Source organism: Hypanus sabinus, chromosome 5, assembly GCF_030144855.1.
Source record: "Hypanus sabinus isolate sHypSab1 chromosome 5, sHypSab1.hap1, whole genome shotgun sequence".
Taxonomy (NCBI): domain Eukaryota; kingdom Metazoa; phylum Chordata; class Chondrichthyes; order Myliobatiformes; family Dasyatidae; genus Hypanus; species Hypanus sabinus.
Genome location: NC_082710.1, coordinates 167,225,770 through 167,247,066, shown reverse-complemented (window position 1 = coordinate 167,247,066; position 21,297 = coordinate 167,225,770). Strand labels below are relative to the sequence as shown.

General features: G+C 47.8%; 2 protein-coding genes across 5 annotated transcripts in view; one reads left to right on the top strand and one right to left on the bottom strand.

Moving 5' to 3' along the window:
• Positions 1-11,732, top strand: part of vars2 (valyl-tRNA synthetase 2, mitochondrial) — a 43,282-nt gene extending 31,550 nt beyond the window's left edge. Inside the window, exon 29 of the mRNA XM_059970841.1 lies at positions 352-11,732. Coding sequence (XP_059826824.1) covers positions 352-432 — 81 coding nt within the window. The 3' untranslated portion in view covers positions 433-11,732. The remainder of the gene's footprint in view (positions 1-351) is intronic.
• The window catches only part of LOC132394555 (alpha-1,3-mannosyl-glycoprotein 2-beta-N-acetylglucosaminyltransferase-like), a 65,747-nt gene that overhangs the window by 4,903 nt on the left and 39,547 nt on the right, over positions 1-21,297 (bottom strand). For 2 of the 4 annotated variants that reach the window (XM_059970844.1, XM_059970845.1), the window contains one exon: positions 9,697-13,319. The exons of 1 other annotated variant lie outside the window; for it this stretch is intronic. In XM_059970844.1, coding sequence (XP_059826827.1) covers positions 11,914-13,263 — 1,350 coding nt within the window. In that variant the 5' untranslated portion in view covers positions 13,264-13,319 and the 3' untranslated portion in view covers positions 9,697-11,913. Of the gene's footprint in view, positions 1-9,696; positions 13,320-21,297 lie in introns of those variants that run through there. One more of the 4 variants, XR_009512367.1, reaches the window with a different exon arrangement.

Sequence of the window (21,297 nt, the reverse complement as noted above, 5' to 3'; positions counted from 1 at the left end):
AGGGGGGGGCTGTGAACAGGACCTGTACTGAACCCCTCCCCCCCCAAAATCTGCCCTCTTTACCCCACCCGTTTTCTTGGTCATCGTCCCACGTCCCTTGCCCCCTCCTCCACTCCACGACTCACCTTAATTGCCTCAGTGCTGAACACTCCTCAATCAATTCTCCTCTTGCCCTCTCAATACTTCCCTCCTGTTCTCTCTCCCCTTCCTCCTCCTCCATCCCCTTTCGCTCCCTTTCTCTCCCCCCTCCCTCTCCCTGTCCTGCCCCACTTTCTCTCGGGTGGTCCAGGGGTTGAACGGAGGTACTGGGTGCCTGTCCCATGCTGACTGACCCACTGTCTCCCCCTGCAGGCAGAGGCCGTCCGGGAGGAGTTGCAGCAAGTGATGGAGGCAGAGAGGGGACTGGAGCAGATGCTCCGCAGCTCGAGCTGAGGAGACTGGGGTGGGGAGAGAGCCACACCCCTCACTGACTGCCCCGCTCAGACCCAGAGGGGGAGAGGACAGTGTGTGAGACCCTCCACAGTACAATGGTGTCTATGGGTTGGGTTAGGAACTGTCGCCCAGTGACCACGGCTTTGAGGATCCATCTCATGCTCACTGGGGTCTCACCACGGTCTGGTTCACTCTGTTTTACAGTCTCCTTCCTTACCGTCTCCTGCAGCTCTGTGGAATCTGTACGTTCTTCCTGTGACTGTCTCGGTTCCCACCATCTCCCCGTGGGTGCTGTCATTTCCTCCCCCTTCACACCAACAGGCCAGTTGTTGGGATGGTGGGTGTGTGGGGAGGGTCCAGGGAGAATTGAGGAAGAGGAAGGCATTGGGCTGGAGAAGATGGGCACTGGGACTGCCTGAGGGCTGGCATGAACCCGGTGGGCCAAATGGCCTACCAGCGAGGCGGTCAGACTTCCCCGCAGACTGTGTCCTCCAGATTCAGTGGTGCAAAGCTGTGTGACCCTATGCGTGAAGCAGTGCCTCCTGTATTCAGTCTGACCCCATCCTTGCACCAATGTCTCCAGCCTCAAGAAATGGCCTCTCTGCATCCCCCTCCTCCTCCTTCCCAAAGGCCAGCCTCAGTGATCCCCCTCCACTCCCAGCTGGGCCCAGCTCCAAGGGCCTCCAGCATTGCCCCACTGGGACGTCCCCCACACGAGTCTTCATCTCCCCTGTACTCCAGCTGCCAAAGGACATCAGCCCCTCCTACAATGAAGGTGGGTGTACAGGGGAGACCAAAGCTGCCACCCTGAGATGTCAACCCCTCCACATCTGCTGCCTTCTGCTTTGCACACTCCTCGTGGGGGGGGGGGGGGGGGGAGAGGGAGATTTGAACGGTGCTGGTACATCAGAAATTCAGTCAACAGGGTGAACCAGGACCGGTGCAGGTGCCAAGTTTGAGAGCAAGGCAGTGGGAATCTTTGCAACTTTAATCATGGTTAAAATAGCAGTGCCTGGTGCTGTCCAGCTCAAATAAAATATGTTTCTCACAAGAGGCTCCGACGGAAATATTCACTTGCATTTTAACTAAAAACAACACAAAAAATAAATAAACAACTGATCTTTATTATAAACACAAGACATTCTGCAGATCCTGGAAATCCGGAGTAACACACACAAAATGCTGGAGGAACTCAGCAGGTCAGGCAGTATCTATAGAAATGAAGAAACAGTGACGTTTTGGGCTGATACCCTTCATCAGGGCTGGAGGGGAAGCCAGAATAAGATGAGGGCAGGGGAAGGAGGAAGATGGTGACTCATGAAGCTAGGTGGAAGAGGGGAGATGAAGTTAGAAGCTGGGAAGTGAGAAGGGTTGGAGATGAAGAAATGTAACAGGAGAGGAGAGTGGACCATGGGAGGAAGGAGGAGAGACAAGGGGGGTGATAGACTGGTGAGAAGAGGCCAGAGTGGGGAATTGGAGAAGATGGATGGGGAAAAATTAACTAGAAATTGGAGAAATCAATGTTGATGCCATCGAGTTGGAGGTGAGGGAGGCCCCATCTTGGCAGAAGAGGAGGCTGGTATATGAGAATGGGGATTGGAAGTAAAATGGTTGGCCACTGGGAAACCACACTCCTGGCAGATGGAACTTTATTTCACTTTTCAAAAGTTTAACATCGGGTGGTGAGAGTGGAGCTAACTTGTTGGAAACACTGGGGACGGCATCCAGAAGGTGGTGCTATCCAACTCTATGCTATTGGACACCCCACTTTCAGAGAAGGGGTTGGGGCAGAAGGTCAGGAGGTGCTGTAGCACACAGAAAGAGCCCCTTCAGCCCATCATATACTAGTCCTATTTAACCAGGACTTGGTCTGAATGGTGTTAACCCTCCCAGTGGTGACTTTCTGTGTAGGGATCCGGGAGGGTTGTGGTCACCGGGCCAGGCTCATTACCCAACACCAGGTCCAGTACAGCCCCTCCCTCCTCTTGTTGGACTGTCTACAGGTTGACTTAAGAAACCCTCCTGATGCACCTAACAAATTATGCCCCATCTACTGCTCAGAAGGCCCCAGTTTATATTAGGGAAGTTGATAACAAACCTGTTATTTTTATACCTCTCCTTAAGCTGCCTGTATATCTGTTCAGTGTCCCGGTGGCTATTGGAGGGTCTGTAATCCAATCCAATACAATAATTCCTCTTTTTGAATTCTACCAATACAGACTCAGTGGACGAGCTCTCCATTATGTCTCTCTGAGTGTAGCTGTGATGTTGTCCCTGATTAGTAGTGCAACTCCCCCACTTCTCTAAAGGATCAGACCTTCGGGATACAATCCTGTTTCTCTCTCTCTCAAAACCAGATCTCTGTGACAGCCACAGCATCATAGTTCATGTACTGATCCATGCGTTAAGTTCATCACCTTTACTCTCAATACTCCCAGCATTAAAATACACACACTTCAAACTAGCTGTCCTATCATATCAATTACTTTGTTCCTGCTAGTTTTACTGGCCCTGGCATCTACTGCCCTCTTCATCCCTCCACTTTCTCTCCTAGAGCTCTGGTTCCCTTCCCCCTGCCAAACGAATTTAAAACCCTCCTGAGTAGCACTAATGAACCTCCCAGCCAGGATATTGGCTCCCCTCCAGTTTCAGTGCAACCCGTCCCTCTGTACAGGTCACCCCTGGGGCAGAAAAGGTTCTGGCGATCCAAGAACCTGAAGTTCTGCCCCCTGCACCAGTTCCACAGCTAGTACTGTCATACTATTCCCACCTTGCCTTGCACCTGGCACCAGGAGTGATCTGGAGTTTACTACCATGGAGTCCTGCTCTTCAACCCCTTTCCCAACTCCATCGACAGTACCCGGACCTCTTCCCCACTCTACCTCTGTCATCCGTACCAATTTGCACTACGATCTCTGGCTGCTCACCCTCCCCCCAAGAGCATTCTGCAGGTGCTCTGACATATATTGGACCCCACTGGCTGGGAGGCAACACACCATCCTGTTGTCTCTTTTGCAGCCACAAGATCTCCAGCTCATCTCCCTATCAAGTCTCCTATCATCTGGATGCTTAACATTCTCAAAGAGGAGTGTGAGCAGCTGAAGTCTTGGTACATAATGGCGCCAATGACATAAGTAGGAAAAGGGAGGAGGTCCTGGAGAGAGATTAGAGAGCTAGATTGAAAGCTAAAAAAGCAGGACCTCCAGGGCAGTAATCTCTGGCCTGCTGCCTGTACAATTTGGCAGATGAATGCGTAGCTGAGGAATTGGTGTAGGGGGCAGAGGTTCATATTCCTGTATCATTGGGATCTCTTCTGGGGAAGGTATGACCTGTACAAAACGGATGGGTTACACCTAAACCCGATAACATTGTGGGCAGGTTCACTGGAACCATGAGGTAGGGTTTAAACTAACTTGGCAGGTGGAGTGGTGTGGAAATTAAGGATAAAGTAGTTGGTATACAAACAGAGGCAGTTTGCAGAGAGATTGTCAGGAAGGAGAGGCAGATGATAGAGAAAACTGTAGTCAGCAGAATGAGTGTGCAGTGTAATGGACACAATCAAAATGGGGATGAGTTCAGGATTGAAGGTGAATAAACTTCTTGGGCTTCCAGCCTGGTACAGGTATTGATTGTAAGTCATTTTGATGACAAACTCTGCTATTTTCATCAGGGATGATACCTAGGCAGGTCTAGGCCGGTGGTATTTAATACCCTTATCGTCCATCCCTCCTGATAATTAGTCCTCATCCAATCAGGTTTGCATTCTCATTGTTTACAACTAAATTCCAGTTCTTATTTAGAGCGAGACCTTTGTCTTTGTTAAAATTCTTTTCCCCTATTTTTATTTCAATGGCTTCCTTTACCAGGCTGTTCCAGGCACAGCACAGTAGTTTTGTGCCATCTAATCCATTCCTATAACTATTGCCAATGCAATGTTGTGCTACCACCAAATTTTCCAGGTAACCAAAACAGATACTGTTCACCTGTGCTCCTTGATGCGGGTTTCCAGCGTGCGTTCTGTCTGGCAGATGTACGCTGTTCTACATTCACAGGGAATCCTGTAAACACCAGCCATACTGAGTCCCAGGTCATCTTTGACCCACATAAGCTCTGATTTGAGCTTCCTTATGAGTTTGTGGATGGTATTTCTCTGGAATTTCTTAAGGATTTTGGCATTCCTTCCAGAAACCATGGAAATATAGGGAAGACAGGCAGTAGCGAAGGGTTCCTCCTTATTACACTTCCTGGTTTTCTCATCAGCTCTTTTAAGGGCCCAACTGATTTCCTTCACCTTGTAGCCATTCTGTAGGAATGCTGTGCTTAATTGTCTTATTTCCTCGGGGAGACTATGGCGGTGTTGCAATAGTCATGGGGGATTTCAATATGCCAGTATATTCAGAAAATCAGATTTCAGGAGGGAGAATTTGTAGAATACTTACGAGATGGCTTTTTAGAGCAGCTTCTGCTGAAGTTCACTAGGGGATCAGCTATTCTGCAGTGGCTGTTGGGCAATATACCAGATTTGATTAGGGAGCTTAATGTACAGGAATCCTTAGGAGGCAGCAATCATAATATGATCGAATTCACCCAGCGATTTGAGAGATAGAAGCTAAAGTCAGATCTATCAGTATTACAGTGCAGTAAAGGGAATTACAGAGGCATGAGAGAGAAGCTTGCCAATATTGATTGGAAGGGGACACTAGAAGGGATAATGGCAGAGCAGCAATGCCTGAAGTTTCTGGGAGCAATTTGAAAAGACCTGGATAGATACATCTCAAAGAAGAAGTATTCTAATTGCTGGATGACACAACTATGGCTGACAAGGCAAATCAAAACCAACGTAAAAGAAACGAGAGGGCATGTAATAGACCAGAGCAAAACTATCAGAAGCAAGTATAAAAAGCCATAGGGAGTGAAAAGATGAAAGAAGGTAAGCAAGCCAATAACATCACAGGATAGCAAATGTGTGTGTATTTTAGATCTATAAAATAAGTGAGATTAGATATCGGACTACTGGAAAATAGCACTGGGCTGGTAGTAATGGGGGACAAGGAAATGGCAGATGAAGTGAATAAATATTTTGCATCGGTATTTTCTGTGGAAGGCACGGGATGTTCGAGAATGTCAGGGCAGAAGTGAGTCCAACTGCTATTATTAGGGAGATGGTACTTGGGAAGCTGAAAGGTCTTAAGGTAGATAATCATGTCGATCAGATGGAGTACACCCGAGGATTCTGAAAGAAGTAGCTGAAGAGAAAGAGGAGGCATTATTGATGATCTTTCAAGAATCACTAGATTCTGCCATGGTTCCATGGGACTGGAAAATTGCAAATGTCTCTCCAGTTTTCAGGACAAGAGGGAGGCAGAAGAAGGGAAATTATAGGCCAATTAGTGTTTGGGAAGATGTTGGAGGTGATCATTAAGGATGTAGTTTTGGTGCACTTGGAGGCACATAATAAAGTGTGCCAACGTCAGCGTGGTTTCCTTAAGGGAACATCTTGCCTGACAAATCTGTTGTAATTCTTTGAGGAAATGAAAAGCAGAAAAGGCAAAGGAGAATTGGTTGCCTTTGACAAGATAACATTCGTGAAGCTGCTTAGCAGGATAAGAGCCCATGGTATTACAGGAAAGATAGAACAGTGGCTGATTGGCAGGAGGCAAAGAGTAGGAGTAAAAGGAGCCTTTTCTGGTTGGCTGCTGGTGACTAGTGGTGTACCACAGGGATCTGTGTCGGGACCACTTTTTACATTGTACGCCAATGATGGAATTGAAGGCTTTGTGGCCAAGTTTGCAGACAATGCACAGATAGGTGAAGAGGCAGGTAGTATTGTGGAAGTATGGAGTCTGCAGAAGGGCTTAGACAGATCAGGAGAATGGGCAAAGAAGTGGCAGATGGAATACAGTGCATGGACATGCACTTTGGTAGAAGGAATTAAAGTGCAAGACTATTTTCTAAACAAGAAGAAAATTCAAAATCCTGAGGTGCAAAGGGACTTGGGAGTCCTCATGCATGATTCCCTGAAGGTTAATTTGCTGGTTAAGTCGGTGGTGAGGAAGACAAATGCAATGCTTTATTTCGAGAGGACAAGAATACAAAGTAAGGATGTAATGCTGAGGCTTTTTAAGGCATTGGTCAGACTACACTTGGAGTGCTGTGAGTAGTTTTGGGCCCCTTTTCTAAAAAAAAGGATGCGCTGACATTGTAGAAGGTTCAAAAAAATGATTATCACATGAGTTGTGTTTGACGGCTTTGGGCCTGTACTCACTAGAATTTAGAGATCACACTGAAAGCAGTCAAATATTGAAAAGCCTGGATAGAGTGGATGTTTCCCATAATGGGGGGGGGGGGGAGAGAATGCCAGGGTTGGAGAGCACAATGCACAATGTCAGAATAGAGGGACAGCCATTTAGAATGGAGATGAGGAGGAATTTCTTTAGTGAATCTGGAATTCATTGCCACAGGGGGCTGAGGAGGCCAAGTCATTGGGTGTATTTAAAGTGGAAGTTGATGGATTCTTGATGTCAGGATGTGAAAGATTACAGGGATAAGGCAGGAGAATGCGGTTGAGAGAGAAATGGATCAGCCATGATTAAACAGCGAAGCAGACTCCAAGGGCTAAATGGCTACATTCTGCTCCAATGTCTTATGATCACTCTGCCTGACTTTTTCCTTCCCTGCCAGGCCTCAGCACCAGCCACAGCGCCACTGGCTTCGGTTGCTGAGGGGAATGACCCTTACATCTGGTCGTCACCTATCTGCAGCCTACACTCTGGGTGTGGGCAGCTGTGAGATTTTCTTTTGCCTCCCGGAAAATCCTTAGTACATCCAATTCCTTGACCTTGTCAGTCAATTTAAGTCGGAGGTACTTCCCATTCATTTTACTGGAGCATTCCACCACCTTATCCATGCTTCCTACACTGAGTTCAGGATTGACGATTTACAGACAAGAACAAAAATCCCACCTGCTCCCTGTGTCTTAGAGCTCTGAGTTCCGCACTCACCTAGATCACTTACTCGGCCTCTAGCCGCCGAGCTTGTCATACCTTTGGCTCTAACTCTACAGCGGAAGTCCAGCTCAGCACTGATGCCGTGCTGGATATCTCTATCAACCCCTGCATCCCACCTTATCTCCATTCACTGATGTAAGGCACATCCCGATTTACTCCCGCTGAACAGGAGAAAATCTGCAGTTGCTGGAAATCTACAACCCACACTAAGTGCTGGAGGAACTCAGCAGGCCAGGCAGCATCTACGAAAGAAAAGTACAGTCAACGTTTCGAGTCGACACGCTTCAGCAGGACTGCTCTGAGCCCCTCCAGCAATTTTGTGTGTTATTCCTGCTGCCCAGTAAAGTTGTCCATCAATCATCTGGCACCTCACCGTGGCCAACGCAAATTAACATCTACATCGGGACCTAGCAATTTCTTTCTTTACGCGGCAGTTCTGACGGGTCTCGGCCCAAGAGGGCACTGTTTATAAATGACCTGCTGAGTTCCTCCAGCATTTTGTGTTATGAAATGTCTATCGTTTGTCTGATCTTGACCATCAGTGATACTGCAACCTTTTTTTTCCCCTGCACAGTATACTCAGCCATACTTTCTAAGCTCAAGGGTCCCACTTTTTCAATATCTGCTTCATTCTGCCGCATTTTTTTTAATCGTTCATGAAACCCTTGCTATCCCTGTCCGTGCATGGTTTCCCAATTTTGCCACTCACACCTCTCTCTCAATGTCATGCCGCAACAGTAGAGGGAAAGCTTTGAGCAGTTGACCCGAGATCACCACTGCCGAATTAGACTGGTCGACCCCACGCTGACGTGTATCGCCTTTTCTGTTAGTGGGTTGACCGGGGTTCAGTCACCCAGAGGAAGCTTTGCTCCCCGACCAGTCGCCATCTGTCCCCGCCTCAGACGAGCTGCAGGAACGGTCAAGGCCACTCAGCTCCACTGGAACTTCGCTTCTATCTTTCCAGCTCAGCTGAAGTCGGTTAAATCAGACTACCTCCGGTCGCCACCCCTAACCTCCCGGTTCTGTGCCAGACCAGCAGCGACGTGATAGAGGGAAGCCCTTGCCCAAACCTACCTTCACTTGAGCCCTTTCTTTCTGATTGGCTGGCGGAGACGGTAACATGCGGATAGATTGATGAGCAGGCCAATAACATACACGGCAATCACATCATGCCTTAACTCTCCAATCAGTACTGGCGGGACTCCCGGTGTTTCCGGATTCCTGCAGTCAGCCTGTCTCCGTATCCCGTAACCGAAGGTGGGCCCCGAACTCCCGCAGGTGGCGTGCCGGCGGGAGTATTAACAGATGGAGGAAGTTTTTACCCTGGGAACTCCCACCCCCTACGTGCCGACCCGAATATACGAAAGCAGCCAATGTTCTGTGCAAACTCCCTCCCCGGGGAAATGGGTTAAAGGAATCATTCTTAATAATTTTGGAGATATTAAAAATTCAATAGAAAATATTTCATTTTCTTCTTCAAACCCAGTCTTTTGTTTCTTTGCATCTCTCATTCTGTCCCTGATTTTGTCATGACCACACTATTCTGACGTACACTTCCTGGTTTTATTTATTTCAGTGTGATTTGATAAGGAGTTAAACAAAGCTTGCTCAGTTGACATAATTCCTAAGTGTCCTTAGACCTGGGTGAGGCAAACCAAAACCTCAGAGAGACTTGGGAAGGAAGGGTAAGCCTTTGCGTGGATTGAGGGGTATATACGCCCATGACGGGTACAGATTGATTAAATGCAAGCAGACTTTTCCCACTGAGGTTAAGTGGAACTACAACTGAAGGTCAGGGTTAAGGGTAACACGAGGGGAAACAGAGGGTCGTGAGAGAGTGAGCGCCAGCGGTGCATGCGAGCTGAATTTCAACGTCTAAGTTCGGATAGGTACATGGGTGGTAGTGGTATGTAAGTAGACAGTTCAAATGATTTGGCATGGACAAGATGGGCCGAAGGGACTGTTTCTGTGCTGACTTTTCTATGACGTTACCTCTTCCCGCATTTAAATCAGAATACTCCGGGATGGTTGGGAAGACTTGTCTGCTTTCCTACACTCTCCGACCAGCCCCACCTCCTCTCTCCTTCAATATAGCCAGAGGTGATCCATTGGTTCCATAAAAGCTCCACTTCAGTCGTTCGTAACAGATTGCTGGAAGAACACGGCAGTACTCGGCCCTCAGTCTACCGCTCTCGTCTTCCCACCCCCCGCCCCGCACAACACTTTCCAAAAATAAACCGATTTAAATTCCGAGCGATCAATGTGAAACATACAAACGTCTGTGTTTAATGAGATCAGAGAACCAACCTATCACAGCTTTACCGAGAAAAAACCCTCTGGCGAGAAAATAATCACATTTTACAAACGCCCCACCTTTAGAAACAGGTGCTGTGCAAGTCCTAGATGCATATTTTAAATTTATTTACACCGGATGCGACCCAGCGCCCCGCCCCGACACAGGATAGTGGTAAGACCTTGTATGGGAATTGGAACTACCAACCATCATTGGACACATTTTAGAAATTATAATTTTAGAAAACACAGGTGTGGATGGCGAAAACCTCTCGCAACTGGCTCATTTTCTGAGAGTGCTTTCCCATCCGTAATTTCAATCTCTCCGCACCCCCCTTTTTCCCTGAAAATATCGCAGTCGGCGGACAATTTGGCCACGGGGCCCTTCATCCCTGCGCGCTAGCAGTCACTCCGATTGCCCATTCCACATCCAGACCAGTAACTCTGGTTCTGATCGAGCTGCTCTGTGCAGATATAATCATATATTTATTTATTGTTATAAAAAATAAAAATCGCAGCGAGCTGCAGTCTTTTTCTCACCGCAACTGAGAGCGGGAAGGTTTCCTCCGTTCACGTTTGTGGCCCCTTCTCAAATACTCCCCTCCCCCCAAGTTGCCGGGACCCTCTTCCGGGCTGGTTCGGGGTTGGGCAGAATGAGGATGCGACATCACAAGACGTAAATGGGAGGAGGGCGGGGAAGAAGGGATATAAACAAGAGGAAGAGTGGATAATAAGCACTCCCCCCGCCAGAAGGTGGTGAATCTGTTGGTATTTCAGTTGTCACCTGCCCTAGCCCCTCCTCCCCGAGCGGGATGAGTGCCCGTGGTTCCTGCTGAGACCAGGCAATACTCATCTCCACCAGAATCTTTGACAGCAGGCCCAAGCTGAACCTTGCACTGACCACTGCACAGCCATCCGTCCTACCTCCCTTCCCCAGAGCTATCTGCCCTCCCTGCAGAGATGACAGATGTCCACCCACCGTAGAGACGACTGACAACTCACATGACCCCATAGCCATCAGAGTCTGATAAACCCACCCCACAGCCATTACTTCCTGATCCTCCCTCTCCCATGGTGTCTAATGTGTTATCAAAATCTCATCTTCCATGTGGTGTCTGACAAACCCAAGGACCCTGTGGTCATCATTTCAAGTCTGACTCACCTCCTCCCCCCCCCACCCCACCCCGAGCCACCTGGCCAGAGGTGACTCCTTGTAATCCTCACCCCCTCACTCACTCACCCTTCACTAAGTGACTCCTGTGTAATCCTCACCCCCTCACTCTTCACTGTGACTCCTGTGTAATCCTCACCCCCTCACTCACCCTTCACTGAGTGACTCCTGTGTAATCCTCACCCCCTCACTCAATCACCCTTCACTGAGTGACTCCTGTGTAATCCTCACCCCCTCACTCAATCACCCTTCACTGAGTGACTCCTGTGTAATCCTCACCCCATCACTCACTCACCCTTTACTGAGTGACTCCTGTGTAATCCTCACCCCCTCACTCTTCACTGAGTGACTCCTGTGTAATCCTCACTCACTCACCCTTCACTAAGTGACTCCTGTGTAATCCTCACCCGCTCACTCTTCACTGTGACTCCTGTGTAATCCTCACCCCCTCACTCACTCACCCTTCACTGTGATTACAGTGTAATCCTCACCCCCTCACTCTTCACTGTGACTCCTGTGTAATCCTCACCCCCTCACTCACTCACCCTTCACTGAGTGACTCCTGTGTAATCCTCACCCTCACTCTTCACTGAGGTACTGCTGTGTAATCCTCACCCCCTCACTCACTCTTCACTGACAGCACTCCCAGCAACACTTCCCACTGCGCCTCACTGGAAGCCAGTCAGCCAGCAGGAGGTGGGGGGGGGGGTGGGGGTTGGAAAGAGAGGGTATTAACACTCAAAAAGGGGGAAATCTGTTTTTCTCTACCCTCATCTCTAGGAAGGAAAAAGGAGAGAAAGGGCATAAAGAAAAGAGAGGTGAGCAAGAGAGACAAAGGCAGAGAAAGAGAGAGAGGGAAGAGAATGGAGAGCCAGACAGAGGGGTGAAAAGGGAGAGTGGGGAGCGTAAAGAGGACAGAGAGAGACAGGTGGGGGAAGGGTTGGAGAGGGAGATGGGTGAGGAGAGGGCTGGGGGCACTTCAGTGGAATGAAGAAGTCCGGCGGGGCTGGGCTAACTCCAGCTGGGGTCGTATCCATTCCAGTCCTCGGGCGGCGCCAGGAATACCCTACGGCTGCGGTACATGAAAGTGACAACACCCCGGTAGCCAGCTCGGGGTACGCCTGACTTGAGGTCGTCCATGGCGCCCAGGGCTTTGGCGAAGGCCTTGAAGGCATCGCGGGAGGTGTACTGGACGCGGACTTCGGACGACTCAGGCCGCTCGCCCCGTTGCAGCTCCTCCACGCGCAGGGCTGGCGCACTGTACACCTGCTGGCTGAAGGCTGGGTCGTAACGCTCCTTCTGCAGGTAGGACAGGTCCAGGCTGGTGAAAGGCACAAAACGCTCGTTGAGCTTGATGAACTTGAGGTGTTGGTCGAAGAACTGCCCATTGCTGACGCCCTTACGGCCGAAGGTGATGGTGCGGGAGACCTCGGGCCGGATGCAGGAGCGGCCCTGCCTCTGGGCGGGATTCCGCATCCAGTCATCCCAGAAGGCGCCAGGCCACTTGGGCTCCAGCTCCTCCCACGTGGAGCGGAGCAGCATCCAGCCTAGGCCGGGGAAGAAATCAGTGCGATAGAGGACCTCGGGCCTTCCGACCTCCACCATCTGCTCCTTGCCATTGTCGTTCCAGGCCGAGGCACACCACAGGCTGGGGTCCTGAAGCAGGAGGGGCCGCAGGGCGCGGAAGTACTCGAAAAAGTCCGGGGCCACCTCCAGGTCGTCCTCCACCACCACGGCGGCATCGTAGTGGTAAGTGTGGAAGACCTGGTTCAGGGCCCACCGGTAGTGCCGGGCAATGCGGTAGTACCCCTGGAACTTGCGGTGGCCTGCTGGCACGGGCGGTTCACTCAGGTCTGGCTGCCGCAGGTGGAGGAGCTGGTCGCCATAGGAGGCAATGACCCGGGATGTCTCTTCATGACCGCAGTCCTGGCTGACCAGAATGGGGAAGAGCTCCTTGGAGGGCCGGTGTAGCAGCAACTTATCCAGGCAGCGGCGAATGGTGGGGCGGTCACAGCCGATCACCAGCACGGGCAGAGGGCTGTCTTGGGGCAGAGCTTGACGGGTGGAGGTGGGAGCCGGGGGATGCTGCTTCCCATTCTCTCCTCGGCCCCGACCCAGGCGCCACCGGCTCTGGTGCGCCTGGATCTCCTGCAGCAGCTTCTTCTGGGCCTCCAGTTCCTGCTCCACCTCTTCGGCCACCTTCACCACCTGGTGGGTGAGATCCTCGGAGGCCGGGACACCCCCCTCACCCCCGCCAGCCCCTCCCGCCGGGGGCCGGGCCAGCAGGAAGAAGAGGAGCAGCAAGTTCCAGGCAATGAAGAGCAGCACGCCCCACGCCACCACGTTGCCCCGGCGCAGCATCCTGTGGGGCCTTGGCCGGGCGCGGCTCGACTCCTCGCCGATGTCACTCCATCAACCTGCGGCAGAGACAGACACAGGGTCAGGCTGGCTGAAAGGTAAGCGGCAAGCGGTTCCTGCTCCAGCGGAGAGGGGCAGCAGGTGGAGTGGAATGAGGAGCAGGGGATGGAGGGAGAAAGGCAAGTGGGGGGGGTGGAGACGCACGGTGGTGAGTTCAGCCTTCTTGGTAGGAAGGAATGAACTGTAGCAAAGGCTGTTCACATGGTGAAGCCTCCTAAACTCTACGAGGCTTCACCTACTCAATTCTCCTTGGAACGACAGACCTGCCATCCCATCCCAACCAGATGACTTCCTGTTGAACTCCCTCAATATGATGTTTATCCTCTTTTTCTTTCAAGCTAAGTGGACCAAAATTATACACAGTACTGAAGATGTGGTCTCAGCAAGGTCCTATATAATTACAGTAAAACTATTTATTGCTGTGGTTAAACCCTCTTGCGCCTGAGGCCTGCCATGTTGTGACGCTATTACAGCTCAGAGTTCAATTCCAACATCATCTGTAAGGACGTTCTCCCTGTGAACACGCGGTTTCCTCCCACAGTTCAATGATGTACTGGTTAGTTGGTCTTTGTACATTGCCCCAAATCAGTGAGTTGCTGGCATTGTGGCTCGAAGGACCGGAAGGCCTATTCTGAACTGTCTCTAAATAAATAAATTACCTTTCAATAATATGACTGTGAAAGTTACCCAGGTGTCACTGAACCCCAACGTTTCACAATCTCTGTTTAAAACAAAACCGCAGAATTTCTCACTTTACCTACCTCCTGCAAAGTCCCAGCTTGCCCATCCTCTCCCTATACTTTAGGCCCTGGAATCCTGGCAACATCCTTGTAAATCTTTTCTGCACTCTTTCCAACTAATGGCACCTTTCCATACAGCAACGTCTCCATCTCGCACATCTGTAATGTAGTGTCTCAACTCCAACACTCAGTGTCCTGACTGAAGGCCAACATGCCAAATGCCTTCTTATTTTTATGATTAATCATTCTCTAGATATCTGGAAATGTTTCCTTCTAAGTTTATACAGAATTCCATTTTGAAATGTGCCATTGTCCTCTCTGAACCTCCCTTTCAGGCAGTGTTTGCCAGCTGAGGATAATCTGCTGTCCAACACAGTCTCACTTGCACACAGTTTGAACTCTGTTGACAAGCCTCCTCCTCACTGTGGAAAGACTCTCATCTATATAAAATTATGATGGGTATAGAGTGAGTGAGTGCAAGCAGGCTTTTTCCACTGAGGCCAGGGGAGAAAAAAACCAGAAGACATGGGTTAAGGGTGAAGGGGGAAAAATTTAAAGGGAACATTGGGGGGGGGGGTGCTTCTTCACACAGAGAGTGGTGGGAGTGTGGAATGAACTGCCAGATGAAGTTGTAAATGCAGGCTCACTTTTAACATTTAGGAAAAACTTGGACAGGTACATAGATGAGAGGTGTATGGAGGGATATGGGCCAGGTGCAGGTCAGTGGGACAAGCAAGAAAAATGGTTTGGCACAGCCAAGAAGGGCCAAAAGGCCTGTTTCTGTGCTGTAATGTTCTATTCCATCCACATCCTTCAGAGATTTGAACACCTCTAACAAATCTATTGATCCCCTCTGTTCTGGCCTTGCCAATTCCAACATCATTTCAAGCCCAACTTTAAAGCATCTTAGTATAAGGTAACGATATGAATCTCATCCAGTTTGTGGAAAGGCAGCTGTTTTTTTTTCAGCAGGGGAAAGATAAGTAGAAGCAAAGGACGTGCTGAAGGAACTCATCGGGTCAAGCAGAGTCTGTGGGGGAAATTGAACTGTTTATAGTTCTTATCTAAACATGAAATCAGGATCGTGCACTGATTTTCTTGCTCTTTACTGTCTGCGTATGATTAATATCTATGTGTGTCTGCACCCACATGCCTGTGATACTGTTGCAAAAAAGTTTTCCATCAGTTGACAATAAAGAGTTGAGAATGTACTCTGGATCCTGGGAACCTGAAGGGATCCAGTGGGAATCATGTGTTCCATCTCCAGAGGCACCCCAGCATGGACACGACCTCAGAAAAGGCTAGCAGCCATGATGGACTGACCCCCAAACTGCCTGCTGCTCTGACCCAGTGAGTAAGTACCCTGACCGATGCAGGTTTTGACCCGAAACGTCAATAATTCCTTCCCCTCCCACAGATGCTGCTCGACTTGCTGAGTTCCTCCAAATTCCAGCATCTACAATCCTTTGCATCTCAAAGATTAGGAGATGCTATCGAGAGAGAGAGAGAGAGAGAGAGAGAGAGAGATTCTGTAGGTGCTGGAAATCTGCAGCAACACACAAGGTAGCTGATGGGACTCAGCGCACCAGGTGGGAAATAACAGCCAACATTTTGTCCCCTTTGTAGTCCAGCTTCTTTGTGGACAGATTCCTTAAAGGTACCCCAAAGTAACAGGAATAGGAATTTAAGATGTATTTAAAAAGACATGATAGGCAGGGTATTGAAGGATGTAGACCACAGATAGGCAGACATATAGTTACAACTGTGGTTGGCACATGCACAATAGTATGAAGGGCCTGTTTTTGTGCTATCTTCTGTGAAATCTTTTCAGACAGGTTCACAGATTGTGGGTCTTTTGTCAACACAATGGAAAGTCATGTTTCATGTCCACATCTTACCGTACTACTTTTTATCCTGGGGAGCACCTCAGTCATGGGGGGGGGGGGGGGGTGGATACATATATATATCCAATTAGAAAGGGTGACAAGGGACTAATGTGTCAAAAACTGAAGATGCACTGTGGGTTACTCTTTTATAGACAGAATGAGGTTACCAGCAGAGGAATGAACAAAGGACATGTTTCTCTGCTCAGTTCGACCAGGATCTCACCAGAAAGGCTGGTGAGCAGGAGAGTGCTGAAATGATTTGCTTCTGCCTGCCTTGCTGTGCAGACGGAAGATCTTGAGAGCATAGAATATTATAGCATAATGCAGGCCTTTCAGCCCACGTTATTCTGCCGACCTTTTAAGTTACTCTAACATCAATTGTACTGTTAGATTGATTTTAGAGAAGTTTAAAAGGTTAATTTCACCCCATCACCTGAGGTTATAGTGGGAATTTCAAAGGGGGTGATGAAGATAAAATGGGCAGTGAGGGGTGCTCGGTTGTAAGGGGGGCAACTGAGGGATTACAAGCTTAATTTAAGAAACAAGTTACTTATTATAAGCATTTGATCCTCAGAGCCTCATAACTTGAATACAATGATCACGTAATCACCTCATCTCTTGCTAATCCACCAGGGGTTCCACAGACCCCTCAGTTAATGGTAGAGGTCCATGGCATAAAAATGGTTGGGAACCAATGTCTTGGACTTTGGCACATTATAGTTATTAAAAGGCAACACATTATAGTTGCTGGTACATCATTGGAAATCTAGATTGAAGAAATCATGTTATTTCTGAGCCCATTACATCACATTATTGCCATTCACTCCTGTAAGTACGCTGTTAGCTAATACGAGATTCCCACACTCTAATCATGCAGTGATGAAATTCCTAAGAATTAGAGTATCATGTTGAATGAGGTAAAGTTCAGAATCTGCCCTTTGACACAGTTCTCCAGTCCATGGTCAACCAGATATTGCTGCCCCACTTCAGGCAGAGAGCCAGGTTTTGCCTGGCATCATAACTTCCCCTTTTATCGATCTCAGCACTTAACGTTGGATTTAAACAGTAGGTCACTCACCATGGTTGTTAATCCACAAGGAAAATCACAGAAGCAGACCAAATGAAAAAATGTCGACAGTATAGCACAGGGTTTCTGAAACAGGGATTTATACCAGCAAGAAGCAACCAACAGGAACCAATCTGTCTGTTGTGTGAAAAAGTTTTTTCAAATGCGGTAATTAAACTGTTCAGACTCCCTGAATATTTGAAGAAAATACACTCTGATAACGCAAACAAAATCTTGGCTTATTCTCAGTCACTTCATGAAAACTTTCAGAAACTAAAAACACTTCAAAACATATTCGCCAGTACTTCACGACGAAACTGTGATGGTTTGCGTGCTTCAAACAACACTTCATTGCTCATTGTTAAATCTGGAAATTGGAGAACTGAATCTGCCAGCAGTCAAGGAGGTTCTGAGTATAGTTTTGTACAAGTCACCAGACCAACTCTGCAACAACTCTGTTCAAAGATGAATAGATAAAATGTCTGAGAATGTGGAGGACACATTGTGCAACGTACTTAGGGTAACAGAATTTGCTCTGCAGTTGGATGAGTCAACTTTGCCAGGCAACGGATCTTCACTTCTTGGTTATGCTCGCTTCATAAAACATGAAAGCATGGTTCAAGAGTTGTTACTTGCAATGGGACTAGTAACAGGTATGAAGGAGAGTCAATATTTCAGATTATTGAGCCTCTACTACCAGATCTGGCACGGCAGTCCATGCACCAAAACTCCCTGATTAAAAACAGGAACATCGCCCCCATACTTTCCTCCAATTACCTTAAAGTTATTTCCTCTTGTATTAGCCATTTCCACCATAGGTAAAAATCTCGGGCTAACCACTCAATTCCTGCCTCTTTCATCCTGTACTCCTCCATCAAGTCAGGGATTTTTAATTACAAGGATAGCCGTGCTGATATGAACACAAGCCTTGGTCCTGTGACTAGGAGGTGGGAGCTCGGTTCCAAGGACCGGGCTTGCAGAACACAATCCTGACAAGCAGATGATAGGCTAGAGATCAGAACCAATTAGTGGAAAGAACTTGTTTAATATGATGTCTCAAAATGACTGACATCTTATACTAAAAATAAAACTTGATTTATCACAAATAAAGTCAGATACTTAAAAAGCTGGGAGAATCTATTTTGCTTGATAGATCCATGCTGGTATGATCTAAGACTGGCCAATGAAGAAATAAAGAAATGTTTATCTGCCTTGGTCTGATAACTTCTGTTATCACCAGCTGTGTTTCTGTTACTGTTTAATTAAGAGTCACTAACAAACTGTTAGTTCAGTAATGGTTCACCTGACAGTCAGTAGCAGATGTCTGTTTTTTTAAAATCTTGTGAGGTACATGTTCTAAAACCAGAGAGCCAAGATACTGAGCAGGGCAGAGAAATCACATCTCCACTTGAATTTTTTTCAGATAAGAATTTTGAGGTACAAGGAACAAAACCAAACGAAGGCAAAACATGGTGCAGAAATGCCATGATCTAACAAATCAACAGGATCATTTGAATGCTCTCCTTGCATCTCCAAGTCTGTGATTCAGGCTTTACTTACATATATATACCTTTACTCTGTATTTATCTCTTACTGTGTTTGAACTGTGGATTGACAGATCTCTACACTGATCGAATTCTGCAGTCTACTCTATTTTCCTTGGGGTTTATCACCCGATGTCCATTTTCTGTTCTTCTCATCTTAAAATAATCTTATTTACATCATTACACCTTACATTACAACAAGGCCAAGATAAGGTGAACATAGAGAGGATGTCTCCAATGGTGGGATAGTCTAAAACTAAACGGCATAGCCTCAGAATGAAAGGGCATCCATTTAGAATGGAGCACGAGGAGTAACTTTTCTAGCCAGACAGAATCAGAATCAGAATCAGGTTGAATATCATTGGCATGAAATTTCCTGTTGTACGGCAGCAATACATTGCAAGACATGATTTAAGAACTTATAAATTACAATACAAATATATTTTTAAATAAATTAAGTAAGTAGCGTAAAAAGAGCAAAAAATTGTGAGGAATGCTCAATTGGTTCACTGTCCATTCAGAAATCTAATAGCGGAGTGTGTTATCTTCAGGCTCCTGTACCATCTGCTTGATGGAAGCAATGAGAAGAGAGAATGGCCTGGATGATGGGGGTCTTTAATGATGGATTCCACCTTTTTGAGGCAACATCTTTTGAAGGTGTCCTGGATGCTAGAGAGGTTTGTGCCCCTAATGGAACTGGCAGAGTTTACAATTTTATTACTCATTTATGAATCCTGTACAGTGGCCCATCCATACCAGTTGGAATGCTCTCCACAGTACATCTACAGAAATTTGCAAGGGTTTTGGTGACATACCAAGTCTCTTCAAGCTCCTAATGAAATATAGCCACTGTCGTGCTTTCTCTGAATCTGTGCAATTCATCAATGCACACAACTCTGTTGTGTATATTTAAAGTGCAGGTTGCTGGATTCTTGATTAGTAAGGGCTATGAGGAGAAGACAGAAGAATGAAAATACATCAAAATGATTGAATGGCGGAGTAGACTTGATGGGCCGAGTGGCCTGGCTCTGCTCTATGTTTTATAGTCTTATTAACAATTCATCACTTAAAATTGTTGTCCTCTGTGTCGAGGATGTATTGTCCAGAGTGGGTTAGCAGTTTCTACTTAACGTCAACATCTCGGATGATCTGTCGTGGGAGCAGCACTTTGACACAAACACGAAGGAGGCAGACCTCAGGGAACGTGGCATGTCACTAAATACTCTGACTAACTGTGGAAAGTATCCTGACTGGCTGCATCACGACCTGGTATGACAATTCCAATGCACAAGAACACAAGTGGCTGCAGACCTCTTCACCACTGACAGCATCTACAGCAGGCGCTGTCTTGAGAAGGTGGCATCTATCTTCAAGGAACCCCACCATCCAGATCATGTCCTCTTCTCACTGGGTGGGAGGGATCAAGCCTGAAGTCCCATACTGCCAGGTTGAGGAACAGCTACTTTCCTACAACCATCACGGTTTTGAACTAACTGGCACAACTTCACCCTACCTCAGCAATACAGACCACCTCTTGCACGACCATGAACCCAACTTTGATTGTCATCATTTAGAGAGTGGAATAAACCGGGACAAGACCCTTCATCAGGACTGGAAAGGAAGTGGGAGGGGACAGAAGCCAGGATAAGAAGGTAGACGGAAAGAGAGGAGTGCAAGCCCACCTTCTTATTCTGGCTTCTGCCTCTGTCCTTGTCCTTGTCTATCCTGATGAAAGGTCTCAGTCCAAAGTGTCAACTGTTTATTTCCTTCCATGGACGCTGCCTGACCTACAGAGCTCATCCAAAACCTTATGTGCGTTGCTCAAGATTTCTAGCATCTGCAGAATCTCGTGTTTGTTTTTCACAATGGCTCACAATTGATTTGCTTTGCATTGAGTGATTTTTGCTCTTCACTGATTATATAGAATTTATATTCTGTGTTCACCCGTAACTATGTGCCTGTGATGCCGCTGTAAGAAAAGTTTTCATCATTCAATGATTAACTCAACTTGAGAATGTACTCCAGACCCTGCAGTGCCCACTGGGTCCCAGCAAGACAGTGGACATTACGAGTGTCCTCTCCAGGGACACCCTGGTACAGACATACCCTCAGAGAGGGGCAGGCAAACGTAATGGACCAACCCCCACAGTGCCTGCTGAGTGGATCCAGGAGCCAATGAATAAGTCCCCTGACTGACTTGCTCCACACCTCTGCACCGGGTGCCCGAAGTCCAGGGGTCAAGTACAAACTCTTTGAGGAGCAGCCCCTTCAAAATATACTAAGGGCTGTAAGCTTACACACTGCATATACACTTGGTACATTCAGGTTGATTAATGGGCCCATGGCGTGGATATCTGTGGACAAGACTGGTCCAGTGCAAGACAGAACATCGAACAGTACAGCAATGTACTGCCGACCTTCTAACCTACTCTAAGATTAATCCAACCCTCTGTTAGATCTTGCCCAGCACTGCAGAGATCCTGTGTTACTTTGCCCAGCACTGCAGAGATCCTGTGTTACTTTGTCCAGCACTGCAGAGATCCTGTGTTACTTTGCCCAGCACTGCAGAGATCCTGTGTTAAATCTTACCCAGCACTGCAGAGATCCTGTGTTACTTTGTCCAGCACTGCAGAGATCCTGTGTTACTTTGTCCAGCACTGCAGAGATCCTGTGTTACTTTGTCCAGCACTGCAGAGATCCTGAGTTAAATCTTGCCCAGCACTGCAGAGATCCTGTGTTAA